Raw genomic sequence first — 16,535 nt, 5'->3', positions numbered from 1 at the left:
TTACCATAGTGTCACCATGTTTACTAATTATCTGATCTGGACCAGGTGGCATTTAAAGGATCAGGGGCCGTATTCACAAAGCATTTTATCTTACCACTAGGAGTGCTCCTAACTCGCACTAAAAGTTTTTACGTAGGAGTTTTTTCTTAAAAGCTATTCACAAAGCCGCTGAGACCTACTCTTACTAAGGATAAATCACTAAGAGCAAAGTAAGAGTGACGCCCTGGTGACGCCCCGTTGCTATGGATTACGTCAATTCTCGTGCACGAATTCGAGGCGCTCAACACGGTGATTGGTTGTTGAGTCCCCAGGACGCCCCCCCCCCCCCCTTCCCTCCTCCCTCCTCCTCGCCGCCGCTCCGCTTCACTTTCTTGCCGTCAGGTCCGACGGGGCTTTTTAGATTGCTTCATGTCCAAACCACTCTCTCTGCTGCCAAGTTGGGCTCTGAACTTTCTGTCTTTCTCTCTGCCATCTGCATCTTTTTCTTCAGCAGTGAGTGACGCTGTGCAACTGCAACTCCTATGAGGGTCAGTGCGCACACTCGCAAAGCAGCCGCTTATTTTTTTTCTTCCCACATTCAAATATTATTTTTTCACGTTCGTTGACAGCCCTAATATTATATGGTGATCATAATAATGATGAGAAAAGAAAATGCATTACCCAAATTTGTGGCCTATAGAAGGATTTGAACCCAGACTGACAACAAGTCTAGATTACTGGGGGAGCAACCCTATCATGTGAGCTATTACTACTAACTGATATATGTGTCTAGCTCACCCACCAACTTAAAAAAAAAATGTTTTGGCTCACATCAGCATGACTGCATCGCAGCAGACGCAGTTACCTCGGTCCGACCGTTGTGACGCCTATATTAGACAGTCAGTCACCGTCACTACTCCCGTTTTATAGCGAAAATGTTGTAGATATTGTTGCTGTAACAAAACAAAACAAAAAAAAAAAACCCAGACAAAAAGGCACTTTGGGCATCAAAGGGCAAAGGGGAAGGTGCTCCAGCTCCCCCCCTCTGCAGCAATCCGCAGTCCTCCATACATTTGCCTGGCTGCAGCCATTTGCGATTCTTTGTGAATAGGTCTTACTGAGTTAGGAGTCCTCACGAGGACTTTTAAGCTCCCCCAGACTTAGGAGCTACTTTTAGGCTTAAAATACTTTGTGAATTACTCTTATTTTAAAAAACTAGGAGTCCTAAATTTAAGACTGACACGCCCACTTTTATTAGGAGTTGCTCCTAAATTCGGCCCTTAGGAGCTACTTTCAACCTTAAGATTCTTTGTGAATACAGCCCCAGATGTGTAACAATATGTGCACATAACAGAGGACCTCTCCTGGACCAACAACATCACAACACTGGCCAATGAAACCCAGCAGCCCTGGTACTCATCATGTGTTCATTCTACTGAGGAGACACTGAGAACACCCTGGCCTGCTGCATCACTGTGTGGTTTAGAAACTGAACCACCTCCAACTGAAAAACCCTGCAGAAAGGTCATTAGTGCCTCACTCCTGGACATCTACAAGACCTGCCAACATGAGAGAATGACAACAGAGATGAGAGCAGCATGGACTGATCCATCCCTCTACTGACCTCACAGTCTCCAGTCTACAGTCTGGACTCTCCACAAGAGCACAAAGATCCTTCAGGTCTGAATCCTGCAGATTAGTGTTCTGACTCAGGTCCAGTTCTCTCAGGTGGGAGGGGTTGGACTTCAGAGCTGAGCCCAGAGAAGAACAGCTGATCTTTGACAAACTGCAGAGCTCCAATCTGAATAAAGAATAAAAGAAGTGTCTCTGAACCTTTTTTCACATTAAAACTCTTAAGTCAGTGAACACAACATCACATCACTGGACTGTACAATCAACACACACACACACACACACACACACACACACACACACACACACACACACACACACACACACACACACACCTGAAGTGACCTGATTATTAATTATTCATGACTATGTAGTGAAATGATCTGAAAGTGAAGGGTCATTGTAGTGTGAGAGAAGAACAAGTGGAAACATTAAAACACTATTTCAAACGTCCTTCATTCATGACATCAAAGTCACTGATTCAAGTTCTGAGTGAAGATCAATTAGGTTCAGTTGTGTAAGATCTACAACAGTAAAGCCTTTTTTTCACGATGGTCTCCATGTCAGACTAAATGATCACAGTGGCATAAATTCTTGCCGTGTCTTGGTCGGGAGACTGGCAACACTACAAGTATCACCCCGACCAATCATCGTTCAGGACCAATCACGACCCTGCGTGAGTTCATAGGCCATCGGGGAGGCGTCACACCAAACTGTCAATCATGGATGCTGTAGCGCTGTGTGTGATAGCGGTCTTTTGCTCAGAAACGATAATTAAAAGGAAGAAAAAATGATGGTGGAGCTGTTCCTGGGTCTGGTGAAAAGGACAGTCTGACTGTTCTTCACAGAGAACGTGGGGGATATTAACAGATGTGTAAACCTCAACATTTACTTACATTGCACACATGAAGCACATGTTCACTGGGTGTAAACAATATGTCAGAGCTCTGTCATCCTATTGGTCGAGATCAAGATTCACGTCGTAGGAGATTTCAGGCTAGTGGACGAAATAAAAAAAATTCTAACATGCTAGACTTTCCGTCGGGGTGTCGTACAGCGTGACGCAAAATCACTGGTCATCAATTATGTCACACTACACGTCAGTTTGTCGTTCCCGACACTCATAATCGGGCATGACGCCGGAAATGTGTCAGCCATGACGAAGTCACGTCAAAATCGTCCCTGAAATTGTGTCGTCTGAACCCGGCTTAACAGTCAGTGAACTGACCTCAGAGTCTCCAGTCTACAGTCTGGACTCTCCAGAAAACAACTCAAAACCTTCAGGTCTGAATCCTTCAGGTCGTTTTCACTCAGGTCCAGGTGTCTCAGGTGGGAGGGGTTGGACTTCAGAGCTGAGCCCAGAGAAGAACAGCTGATCTCTGACAACCTGCAGTCCATCAGTCTGAATAAAGAATAAAAGAAGAAGATTTAATGATTGATGATTGATCAGATGTGTCGTGGATCATCATCATGTGGCCTTCTACACATCATCCACATGATGGTCACAGATTCATCAGCTGCTGCTGACCTCAGCTCAGTCTGTCAATATACAATTAATATCTGATATCTGGGGCCGTATTCACAAAGCCTTTTATCTTACCGCTAGGAGTGCTCCTAACTCGCACTAAAAGTTTTTACGTAGGAGTTTTTTCTTAAAAGCTATTCACAAAGCCGCTGAGACCTACTCTTACTAAGGATAAATCACTAAGAGCAAACTAAGAGTCACGCCCCTGGTGACGCCCCGTTGCTATGGATTACGTCAATTCTCGTGCACGAATTCGAGGCGCTCAACACGGTGATTGGTTGTTGAGTGCCGGCGGCGCCCCCCCTCCCCTCCCTCCTCCTCGCCGCCGCCGCCGCCGCCGCTCCGCTACACTTTTTTTTTTTTTTTTTGCCGTCAGGTCCGACGGGGCTTTTTAGATTGCTTCGAGTCCACACCACTCTCTCTGCTGCCGAGTTGGGCTCTGAACTTTCTGTCTTTTTCTCTGCCATCTGCATCTTTCTGCTACAGTTTTTGTCGCGTCTCACTTTCTGCAGTGTGATGCTGTGCAAATGCAATGAGGGTCAGTGCGTCCACTCGCAAAGCAGCCGCTGGTTTTTTTTCTTCCCACATTTTAATATTAATTTTCACATTCGTTGACAGCCCTATATGGTGATCATAATAATGATGAGAAAAGAAAATGCATTACCCACATTTGTGGCCTATGATTTGAACCCAGACTAACAATAAGTTTAGTTTACTGGGGGAGCAGCCCTATCACATGAGCTATTACTACTAACAGATGTGTGTGTTGTAATGGTAATTTTCAGTGTGTACTTGTTTATTCCTTTCTACTGTTTTGTGCTCTCTGTTTGATACAATACAGAGACACACGTTGTGCATGTTCTCACGTAACATCGCCTGATTCTCGGATTTGACTCCTGTTGCTGACCTTGGTGTACATTGTAATCTGTTTCAGCTTGATAAAGTTCACTTGTGGGGGGTGTCACAGATTCCACAAAACTCCCCTGCTCAATGTATTTTTTGTTCCATTCCTTGCAGACTGCGTTGCACTCTGTTCGACTGAGAACCTTCTTTGCAAAGAATAAAACCCTTAAAAGACAGTCGATCTCAACATCTTTATTTCAGTTCTTGCCTAACAAATTTCCAAATTTCCACAACAGTGTCTAGCGCACCCACCAACTTTTTAAAAATATTTTTGGCTCACATCAGCATGACTGCATCGCAGCAGTCGCAGTTACCTCGGTCCGACCGTTGTGACGCCGATATTGGACAGTTCGTCACCTCACTACTCCCGTTTTATAGCGAAAATGTTGTAGATGACCCAAAAAAAAAAAAAAAAAAAAAACACCGACAAAAAGGCACTTTGGGCATCAATGAGCAAAGGGGCAGGTGCTCCAGCTCCCCCCTCTGCAGCAATTCGCAGTCCTCCATACATTTGCCTGGCTGCAGCCATTTGCGATTCTTTGTGAATAGGTCTTACTGAGTTAGGAGTCCTCACGAGGACTTTTAAGCTCTCCCAGACTTAGGAGCTACTTTTAGGCATAAAATACTTTGTGAATTACTCTTATTTTAAAAAACTAGGAGTCCTAAATTTAAGACTGACACGCCCACTTTTTTTAGGAGTTGCTCCTAAATTCGGCCCTTAGGAGCTACTTTTAACCTTAAGATTCTTTGTGAATACGGCCCCAGATCCTGAATACCTGTTGGACTAAACACTGACTACAACTCTCTGATACAGGACTGAACTTGATCAAAGGTTGAAGGTCCAGTCCTGATCCAGGACTAACACACACACACACACACACACACACACACACACACACACACACTGTCATGTTCTAATGAACTTTGCCTGTAGTCGTATAGCTTCTTCTCCCCCTACTGGTGTTTAAGAGTACAGTTAAAACAGTTTGGCAAGTCACATAATTACATTATAGTCAGAAGTTATTATCTCAATTATGTGACTGAAACATGGCATGTAATTCCCACCAGCCGCGTGGTGTTCACAGCTCGGGGCCGTTCACGACCTGACGGCGGAGGAAGAGGTGTCATAACACGACCGTGGCAGATCAAACTTTTCAATGATGCGCCCCGTCCTCCGCCCTTCCTGATCGGCTCCGAGCTGCAAACACCCCACAGATGAAAGCGGGGCGGTTGGTTTTTGCTCCAGTCCAGTCTCTCCACTCTGCTGGCCTTTTTTTTCACTTTTCCTCAGTGTGTATGGATCACATCCGATATCTTTTTCTATTTTTAGACAATACCTGCTACTTGCAGGCTTACCCAACACTTTTAAGTACTCGCTTTCCATTCATTTCCAATCACCGTTCTCCACTTCCTGCCCCCCCATCTGAACTTCACGCGTCATCGGAATCATGTGACTGCACACCACCTATTGGTGCACATAAAATATTACCTGGTTGTGGATTATCATTGAGCTGTCATGACAATATGCAAAGCAATTAGCTAGCGGTGATGTTACACAAGCATGGCATATTATGGATTTGCACCGTCAACAAAATCTGTCACTTACTAACTTACATCATTTAATTGCAATATATAGTATGACATAAGCATACATTTACACTGTCGTTACATATTGCAGCCCTAATTTCAGACCAACCAATTAAATCCTGAACACAGAGATGTTGAAACAGCCTCTGAGGCCTAGCTCCACAATGACATTATGAATGGCAAAAAGGCTTTTTACATGTTCACCCACTCTTTGAGGAATTGGGGCTGACTGATTTGGGAATCGCTGCAGAAGACACCTTTAGAGATATTTTATGCTATTGAGAAGTGTAAAATGATTTCCTGGTTCATAATGAATTGATGGGACCACTGACCAACACAGTTCAGGTAACTAATGGAAAAGAACATCAGCAAAGTTTGTTTCTCACCACAAACCTTGATCTTTTTGACCTTTGAGATGACTTCTGTGTGGTCTACTTGTAATTCTACTGTCCTAAACTGAACTCAGTATGAGCAGAGCTTTCATTTGAGCCTAATATTGAGGCTCTATGACGATTTTGAAAAATTGCCATTTAAAGGGCCACAAATTGGCAGCCATCTTGAATTTGAAGTCAAAAATAGATCAAATCAATAAATCTTTGAACTTCTTGACCCAAATAGTCATGGAAACCATGTATTATGCAGCACTGTGGGCCAAACCATTGAAAAGATCATTTCCAGCTTGGCGGACGGTAGCCATTTTGGATTTAGGGCTCTCAAAATATTTCCCCACATTTTTGGGCGGGGCACCCTAGCTAAATTTTCTATTTAACCTTCATAGATAACAAATCCAGTGAGAAACGAACCTTTGCTCTCCACGGTCACAGAACTTCTGTAAATGACCCAACTATGTGTCTATTCACAGCTGTATGACGTGTGTGTGAGAGGGGTCTGTCCATGCACAGCGGAACCATGGTTACAAGTTTTATTTTGTTTTTTGTCACTGTCAGTGCTCAGACACTGGCTGTGTGAGGACGGCCTGACACCTTTTGTTCTGTTACAGACATGTTAAACGTACTCTGTTCTGTTATAAATGTTCAGTGTTTAAAAAATGTCCAAGAACAGGAAGGTACAGTGATAGTGATAATTTTAAGGAAACTCAAACCATTTAAATACTTTTTACTAGTACATGATAAAGGCAGGCAATGATCTGGAACAACAGATATCTTATTATATCTGTTTTTTCTTTCTCTTTATGTTTTCTAGTTTAATAATGTGTGTCAGATGAGTTAAATTTATTTCATTAACGGGTGTAGTAGTTGCCTTCTTTCGTCCTTCATTCATGACATCAATGTCAATGTTTCAAGTTCTGAGTGAAGATCAATCAGGTTCAGTTGTGTGGGTCAAAGATCTAAGATCTACAACAGAAACAGTCAGTGAACTGACCTCAGAGTCTCCAGTCTACAGTCTGGACTCTCCAGAAAACCACTCAGATCCTCCACTCCTGAATCCTGCAGCTTGTTGTTGGAGCTCAGGTCCAGGTGTCTCAGGTGGGAGGGGTTGGACTTCAGAGCTGAGACCAGAGAAGAACAGCTGATCTCTGACAAACTGGAGTTCTCCAATCTGAATAAAGAATAAAAGAAGAAGATTGAATGATTGATGATTGATCAGATGTGTCATGGATCATCATCATGTGGCCTTCTACACATCATCCACATGAGCCGTGTTTCCACTGCAGGAACTTTGGGGTAATTTTACGGGGCCAGCCCGTTGGTGCATGTTTCCACTGCAGGAACCTCCCCCACAGGGCCATTTACAGGAACTTTTACGGGGGCCAACGGAGTACCTACTCCAGGGTAGGTACTCCGTTCGGCCCTGAAAAGCTCCTGGGTGGGGCTCGAGGTTAACCCGGCACTGATTGGCTAAAGCTAGAGCAGGCTCTGACGCTACCAGAAAGCACCAAAACAACCGGCATTTTTAAAAGGGGGAGCAGAAGGGGAGCATTAGCCTAGCAGACACCGCTGTAAACAACAAGAAAACAGCAGGAAGATGTACACAAATGGACCGACGGTGAGGTGCAGACATTGATTGCAGTCTATACCGAGGAGATTCAGAGGGCGTTTGAGTCATTGCAGCGAAATGAAAATATCAGCGCACCTCGACACACTGGGGATCCATCACGCCACAAAACAATGCCGTGAAAAGTTAAAAAAACAAACAAACAAACAAACTCAAGCAGGATTACAATCAACCGCCATGCGCACAAACACACAAACCAGAAACGCGGCTACCTCAGCTCCTTCCATCCTTCTTCGTTGTTGTTATGATTTTTGTGCATGTGCTTGTGACCTGCCTGGGTGACGTCACGGTCGAAAGCGGCGATCGAAACTCATGACGTCGCCGCGGGGTCCGACTCTGCAGTGGAAACACGGCCACTGAGAGGGCCGAGTGAGAGGACGGTTCCTGTAGAAGTTCCTACCCCCTCCCTTTACCAGGAACTCCTGCAGTGGAAACACGGCTATGATCGTCCAAGGGCGTAGAATTGGGTAGGGACGCTAGGGACACGTCCCTACCAATATTCAGCCGCTGTGTCCGCTGTCCGTAGTGTTTAGTTAATGATTATGGCACACAAAGGGTTAACAGTCGGTCTCTGCTAGAAGTCCCGCCTCTAACCTGAATCTCGCTCTCCGATTGGCTCTGCCGTTTCTCGCTAACGTACATGTGATTGGCTGTCCCCGCGGTCACTCCGTCTGCTTGTAAAAGTTACCTGCTCGTTGGTCGGACGGACAGGAGGTCACGGGGCTTGAATCTGCAACCGCGAATGTAAGTTGTCAACATGTTCGGCTTTAGTTCTGCCTGGGTCACGTTAGCTAGACGGATTTTAACATCAGCGGTGTCATTTAAGCTACTACATGAGCATTTATGTTTGTCTCTGTCTGTCTGTCTGTCTGTCTGTCTGTCTGTCTGCGTACATGCGTGCGTGTGTGTGTGTGCGCGTGCGCTCTGCCTGTGGGTCTGTGCTTGGTAATAAGGATGTCAGAGAAAAGGAAAATGGACATAAAACACTTCTCTATCAGTGAAAGTGTAAGTTACTTCAAGGGTATCTAACCTCAACAATACAGATAGGCCTAATGAATAAAAGCCAGTATTTAATGGCAAACAGCCTACACTTTTTAAAAGTTATTTTTACTTTTTACTAGCTTATTATTTCCATATATCCTTTGTGTGAAAGGGAGCAACTGTTTAAAAAACAAAAACAAAGAACATTCGTGGGGAAAATAGGCCTACAAAAAAAACTCATATGCTCATGTAATTTTATACATTCATATTTTGGGGGAATAAATTACACATAAGTGTGTGAAAGTAAAAGCCTTTTTTCCTCAGGCAATAACTGTACCATCAAGCTCGATTGTATCCCTAATGTATCTGTTCATATGTCATGCATCAACATATTTTTGTCAGGTGACAGACAGTAGAGAGGCTGGAGGAGATGGAGAAGGAGAGACCGGAGGAGGTAGAGGAGGAGAGGCTAGAACAAAAGGAGGAGAGGCAGGAAGAGGTAGAGAAGGAGAAGCTGGATGAGGTAGAGAAGGAGGAGATGGAGAAGGAGAGACCAGAGGAGGTAGAGGAGGAGAGGCTAGAACAGAAGGAGGAGAGGCAGGAAGAGGTAGAGAAGGAGAAGCTGGATGAGGTAGAGAAGGAGGAGATGGAGAAGGAGAGACCAGAGGAGGTAGAGGAGGAGAGGCTAGAACAGAAGGAGGAGAGGCAGGAAGAGGTAGAGATGGAGAAGCTGGATGAGGTAGAGAAGGAGGAGATGGAGGAGAGGCTGGAAATTCACAGGTGAGGTTAAATAATGATGGATGTGTTAGTCATGATGATGCACAGTTGACTTCAGCCAGAGCAGCTGAGAACTCTTCTAAGTTGCCTTCTTGTCTTCCATTAGTTGCTCATTAGTTACCCCTACATAACATGAAATTATGATTGCAAATGCAAAAAACGTCAACTTTCGGGAGCGATGCCTCAGAGTACTTTTGTGTCCCCACCAATGTCAAAATCAAACCTACTCCCTTGTGATCGTCACAGATTCATCAGCTGCTGCTGACCTCACCTCAGTCTGTCAATATACAATTAATATCTGTTTGTTGGACTAAACATTGACTACAAATCTCTGATACAGGACTGAACTGGATCAAAGGTTGAATGTCCAGTCCTGATCCAGGACTAACACACACACACACACACACACACACACACACACACACACACACACACACACCTATACAGGTACGGGTGGTTTATAAGGTCTTTTTTCCCATACCAGTTCATACCATGGTTTATGGAGGCACCACTTTCCTGTGGTTGTAGAGAGCTGTAACAAACATTAAGCTGGTATTTCCGAATTTAGAAAAATTCCCCACTATTCAGAATTCAATTCTAGTAAAAGAATCTGGAGATATGAAGGCCTGACATTCTACAGGACTGTGAGGACGGGGCGGGAGGAGGCGTTTCCAGACATGAATATGACTTAGGAGGACCATCCTGGTATATCGAGACATCACTCATACACATACACAAGCCTATCAAACCCTTAGTTATGAGGACCAACCTGCTATAACTGGACATCACTCATACACATACACAAGCCTATCAAACCCTTAGTTATGAGGACCAACCTGCTATAACTGGACATCACTCATACACATACACAAGCCTATCAAACCCTTAGTTATGAGGACCAACCTGCTATAACTGGACATCACTCATACACATACACAAGCCTATCAAACCCTTAGTTGTGAGGACCAACCTGCTATAACTGGACATCACTCATACACATACACAAGCCTATCAAACCCTTAGTTATGAGGACCAACCTGCTATAACTGGACATCACTCATACACATACACAAGCCTATTAAACCCTTAGTTGTGAGGACCAACCTGCTATAACTGGACATTACCTATACAAGCCAAGAAGCCAAGGACCAAAGGACTTAACGACTTCATACCTCTTGTCCTGACCTCTGTGCTTTTACACCTGAAAGCCATCACTAACCCCGTGCAGTTTGCCTACAGAGCCAACAAGTCTGTCGGCATTGCAGTAAACTTGGCCCGTCACTACATCCTCCAGCACCTGGACTCCACAAGAACCTATGCCAGAAATTGCAATATGAAAAATTAACAAAAGAAATATCATCCGAAGAAATTGACAAGGCGATCTCCTCCCTGAAGTCTTCTAAGTCTCCAGGGACTGACGGATTTCCAGGAGAATGGTATAAATCACTGAGGGAACAATTAATACCAATACTACATAAAAGCTTCAATTACACCCTGAGGGAGGGAGTCACCCCCCCATCCTGGAGGGACGCTACCATCTCTGTGATTCCAAAAGAGGGCAAGGACCCGAAAGAATGTGGCTCTTATAGACCTATCAGTAGCTGTGTTTACATGCGCAAATTTTCTTAATCAGATTAAAAATTTGAGGGATCGGAAAATCCGAACCCACTGTTTACATGGGCGCAAAATCAAATAATCCGATCATGACGTGCGTACTCATGCACCGAGCTTTATTCAGAATAACAGCATTTTGACATGCAGAGCTGTCTTTTTCCCTAAAACAACAGCAGAAGAAGAGTTGTACTTCCTGTACTACTGTAAACAAACCAATAAACGCGGAAGTGGCTCAATTTATCCCATTCAGTAGCCTACTCAAAATGGACCTGCGCCAGATTTTAAGAGCTGTTGCTGTACTCCTATATCGTTATTAAGCAACTCAGCAACGTGTACTACTGTTTCTGCCATTGATAAATCTCACCGGACCCATGAAAAGTGCGGATGTGAACACGCCATATCCCGCCCTCTATACACCCAAACACAACCATATGGTCAATGCACGTGCATATTAATTAGCCATGTGTGCTCTGGAAATTTGTTGAGTTACGTCAGTGGAAGACGGTGAAGACAACGGACAGAGAGCGGGGAAAGAAGCGGGATTACTCTGAAAGCAAGATACACTGCGATATCGGGTCGGTAGGCTACTACTCGCGCTCTTCTTTCTCTCCTCTCATCAGCTCCAAACTCACTCGTCCACCTCGTTACCTCAGGTGACAGAATAACAAGTCTCAGTAGATCCGTGTGCGCTGCTGTCAGGGTGTTTTTAAACTTAGCGGGTTTGATTCCTGTCGGACGTTACACTGGAGTGTGTAAAAGCAAAAATGAATAGGCTAAATAAATAAGAACCGAGTAGAACCGTGTACAGCCGTGTCGCGCTAGTGGGAAAGGAAGTAATGATCGGAATAAGTGTTTACATGGACCTCGTTCGGAATAACGATCGGTATAAACCACCCCTCTCGATCCGAACAGAATTTCTTTCGGATCGAGCCGAATCCGATCAGAATCTTCCAATTGACGTGTTTACATGACACATTTTTATTCGGATCAGCCCTTTATTCCGAATATTTGTGTCCATGTAAACGCACCTAGTGTTTTAAATCAAGATTATAAATTATATGCAACTATTTTAACTAAAAGATTGGAGGAAGTGATCCCTTTTTTGATAGACGAAGATCAAACTGGATTTATTAAATGTAGACAAACACAGGACAACATAAGGAGAACCCTCCACACCATTGAACACATAGAAAGGGAAAAAAATTGGAGCTATTCTACTTAGTATGGATGCGGAAAAGGCATTTGATTCCGTGGGGTGGGAATTTCTTTATGCAGTCATGGCAAAATTAGGCTTCCATGAGAAGTTCATTAAAGGCATCAAAACACTATATACATCCCCCGTAGCCAGAATCAAAGTAAATGGCGGCCTGTCAGAAACTATCCACCTGCAACGCGGTTGTCGCCAGGGCTGCCCAGCCAGCCCAGTGCTCTTTAACCTAGATATTCCGTTTCATCTGGAATGGAAAAGGTCCCAGGGTGAGATACAAAACTTTACAGCTGCCAAAGTATAGTGGGGGGATGGGCTTACCGAGGCTCAAAGATTACTATTTAGCAGCACAAATAAGACCACTGCTGCTCTGGTGCAATAAAGACTACTTCGCAAAATGGAAAGATGTAGAGCTATCACTGTCAGACAGGCCTATACAGAGTTTACTAGGAAGCCCAATAGAGGCTAAAAAACATGATATCCAGAGCCAGATTAGATTCTCTATAGAAATCTGGTTTGGCTTGGTGAAACAACTTAACATCCAGAAAGAAATTCGAATTTTAATGTGGCCAACCCATGACCCAGATTTCAAACCAGGTATGAATGACGGAGGCTTTACTCAATGGGCGAGAAAAGGACTCTCCACATTATGCCAATTAGTTGAAAACCAGGAATTCATAGACTTCAAGTCCATATCAGATAAATTCGGCCTAGCTCGGCAGGATTTTTATAGGTACCTTCAACTCCGGCACTACTTTGACACGAACATTAAAGGGCTAATACAGGAAAATATATCAGGTATTACCAAAATGTTTATCAAAGCCTATAACACAAAACTGTCCAGAAAGATAATTGGCAAACTATATAGACATATAGCTGAATTAAGAGGTCACTCAACAAATTATATTAAGGCGAAATGGGAAAAAGGGTTGGGAATCGTAATTACTTCAGAAGACTGGACAAATGTAATTAACACACAAATTACTACTACAGCCTCACAACTATGGAGGGATTTTTCCTGGAAAAACTGCATCCGATTCTTCATAACACCAAAGCAGAAGTCTAAACAGACAGGACAACAACCTACTTGCTGGAGAGGATGTGGACACAGTATGGCAGATCATACACATATATTCTGGAGTTGTACCATGCTTAAATCCTTCTGGCAAGGAGTTCAAAGTACTATCAGTGAGGTCTTGCAGTATAATTTTAATTTCACTTGTTTATCATTCTACCTGGGTAATATGGACACAGAATTACCAAAAAAAGACAGATACCTCCTAAAAATCTTCATGGCTGCCAGCAAAAAAGCCATAACAAGAAGATGGCTCAATACAGAACCTCCCACAGTTAATCAGTGGGAAGCCTTAATTAAAGACATCCAAACAATGGAACTACTGACGTTTAGTCTCAGATTACAAAGGGACAAAGGTGATGCCCTCTGGGAAAAATGGAGCACTTATATTACAAGAAGAGGTGATAATCAACCTTAATGCTATGTATATCCTGGTTTTAAGAACGACTATGACCATATTGCTGTAATGTATGTGACATATGACCTACTCGCAACCCACGGTTCCCCCATGTTGTGTTCACGAGTGTTCATATGTATGTGTGCATTTGTATATGAATATGTAGATGATTATTTAGTCACATGGTTGTAAGCGAACATGTGTACTCGAGATAACACGTGTTTAGACGTACAGTATCTGTGCATATGCTTTTGTTTTTTCTTTTTCTTTTTGATGTTTCTTTTGTGTTTATAAGGGCACAACTTGGCAAGCATTTGTACTATTTAGCCACATCATATTGTAGCCATACCTATTTTTGTCTATTATACTGATGCTACCTATGTTTTGTGCAAAAAAACCTGAAAAAATAAAGTTAAAAAAAAAAAAAAGAACCTATGCCAGGATCCTGTTTCAGGTTCTGCTTCAGGAGAAGCTCTCCCAGCTGAGCGTGCCTGACTCCAGCTGCAGGTGGATCACAGACTTCCTTTCTGACAGGAAGCAGCACGTGAAGCTGGGGAAAAATGTCTCAGACTCACAGACCATCAGCACCGGATCCCCCCAGGGCTGCGTTCTTTCTCCTCTGCTCTATTACCTGTACACATACAGTTGCACCTCCAGTCATCGGTCATGTCTGATGGTGATGAGTCTGCCTACAGATGGGAGATTGACAATCTGGTGACTTGGAGCAGACAGAACAACCTAGATCTCAATGGCCTAAAGACAGTGGAGATGGTTGTGGACTTCAGGAAGAACTAAAGCCTCACCTGCCTCCATCACCCTCTGTGACTCCACAATCGACGCAGTGGAGTCTTTTCGCTTCCCGGGAACTACCATCTCCCAGGACCTCATCAAGAAAGCCCAGCAGAGGATGTACTTCCTGCGGCAGCTGAAGAAAATAAACCTGCCAAAGACAATGATGGTGCACTTCTACACTGCCATCATCAAGTCCATCCTCACCTCTTCTATCACCATCTGGTTCGCTGCTGCCACTACCAAGGACAAGGGCAGACTGCAGCGTATCATTTGATCTGCTGAGAAAGTGATCAGCTGCAATCTTCCATCCCTCCAGGACCTGTACAACTCTAGGACCATAAAGCGTGCAAGTAAGATTGTGGCTGACCCCTCCCACCCCGGTTACAGACTCTTTGAGACACTCACCGCTGGCAGGAGGCTGCGGTCCATCAGGACCGAAAGCTCTCACCACAAAAAAAGTTTCTTCTAATCCACTATTAGCCTTATCAACAAGTTCTGGAGCCCCCTCTGACACTGACTCTCTCCCTCTCCCCATCCAGATCGACATGCTACATTAACGTAGCATCTTCAGACTTTCTGCATAACATTAACAGTCTTTATTTATTTGTGACCACTTCAGCCTGTTGTATATCTGCACATTTATAGAATTCTGTGAATACATTGTAAACTCTCACTGTTACATGTCATATACTTGTGCCTCAGTTTGCACTACAGCTCCTTCGTTGTAGAAGATTTTGTATATATGTTTATATTGTTTAGATTTTAATACTTGTTTTTTTATCTTCCTATATTTTTTACTTAATGTTTATTCTGCACTAACTACCCCAAGTCAAATTCCTTGTGTGCAAACCTACTTGGCAATAAACTTCTGATTGAACTGATGAGTCTGAAGCCTATTAAACCCTTAGTTGTGAGGACCAACCTGGTACAACTAAACATTACCTATACACAAAAATCCATAGAACACTAGCTCAGCCTTGATCAATGGAACACAGCACTAATTGGTGGGCAAGTTTTAGTTCTACAGTATGATTTTGCTGAGTTCAACCTCTTTAGTTAACATCTGTAAACAATGACAACCTCAGTAATATGAGAAATTGATTTATTTTAAAAGGGATAAACTGGGCATTTATTAAACGAGTGGCTGACATGCTCAGCAGCTTGAACTTCTGCTCGAATTTCTCTTGTTTTACATTCACCTTTTCAAGGGTTCTTATTGAAATTGTGTCAGCAACTAGAGGAAAATAAATTCAATGTTAGATCACAATTTCTTTCAATGAAAAACACATTTATTATAATGAGACTTTGAATCTTTATAAAACGTTCTATACAAGTTTAACATAACACGTATGCATAGAATTCAAGTGCAAAAAAGGTTCAGAGTAAAATAATTGATAATATAATAAAAGAGCACAATAGTCAGTCAATAACAACAAAAGAAATTGGGCAATATCTACTAGTATTTCTAGTACTGCTCAAAAGTACTGCTCAAAACATAAACGTAAAAATAAAAAAAAAGGGGCTCTATGCGACCTGTTTATTTTTAAGCCCCCTGTTCCTCACAAAATCCCTGATATTTTGAACAGTTCTATGCTGCAAAACAGGATCCTCTGCAAGCCTGCACTGCTCACACTCCAGTTTGGATGCAAGGTGTCCCTTAGAAATATGAGTTCCAAGGTATTTTGTGACTGCTTTGACTTCACTTTCACGCCATGGCTTTTTGACGTTCTATAAAAGTTTAACATAACACGTATGCATAGAATTCAAGTGCAAAAAAGGTTCAGAGTAAAATAATTGATAATATAATAAAAGAGCACAATATTAGTCAGTCAATAACAACAAAAAAATTGGGCAATATCTACTAGTATTTCTAGTACTGCTCAAAAGTACTGCTCAAAACATAAACGTAAAAATAAAAAAAAGGGGCTCTATGCGACCTGTTTATTTTTAAGCCCCCTGTTCCTCACAAAATCCCTGATATTTTGAACAGTTCTATGCTGCAAAACATGATCCTCTGCAAGCCTGCACTGCTCACACTCCAGTTTGGATG

At 43.1% G+C, this 16,535-nt stretch overlaps 1 protein-coding gene across 1 annotated transcript in view; it reads right to left on the bottom strand.

The window, feature by feature from the left end:
- The window catches only part of LOC146977755 (NLR family CARD domain-containing protein 3-like), a 106,972-nt gene that overhangs the window by 15,225 nt on the left and 75,212 nt on the right, over window positions 1-16,535 (bottom strand). Inside the window, exons 5-7 of the mRNA XM_085794342.1 lie at window positions 7,010-7,186; window positions 2,840-3,013; window positions 1,604-1,780 (exon numbers count right to left, since the gene is read on the bottom strand). Coding sequence (XP_085650468.1) covers window positions 1,604-1,780; window positions 2,840-3,013; window positions 7,010-7,186 — 528 coding nt within the window. The remainder of the gene's footprint in view (window positions 1-1,603; window positions 1,781-2,839; window positions 3,014-7,009; window positions 7,187-16,535) is intronic.

Source organism: Trachurus japonicus, chromosome 12 (assembly GCF_045865225.1).
Source record: "Trachurus japonicus isolate A0001 chromosome 12, Traja_1.0".
In the NCBI taxonomy this organism is placed as follows: Eukaryota; Metazoa; Chordata; class Actinopteri; order Carangiformes; family Carangidae; genus Trachurus; species Trachurus japonicus.
Note: the sequence above shows the minus strand (reverse complement) of the source record. Positions and strands in the feature narration are given on the sequence as shown.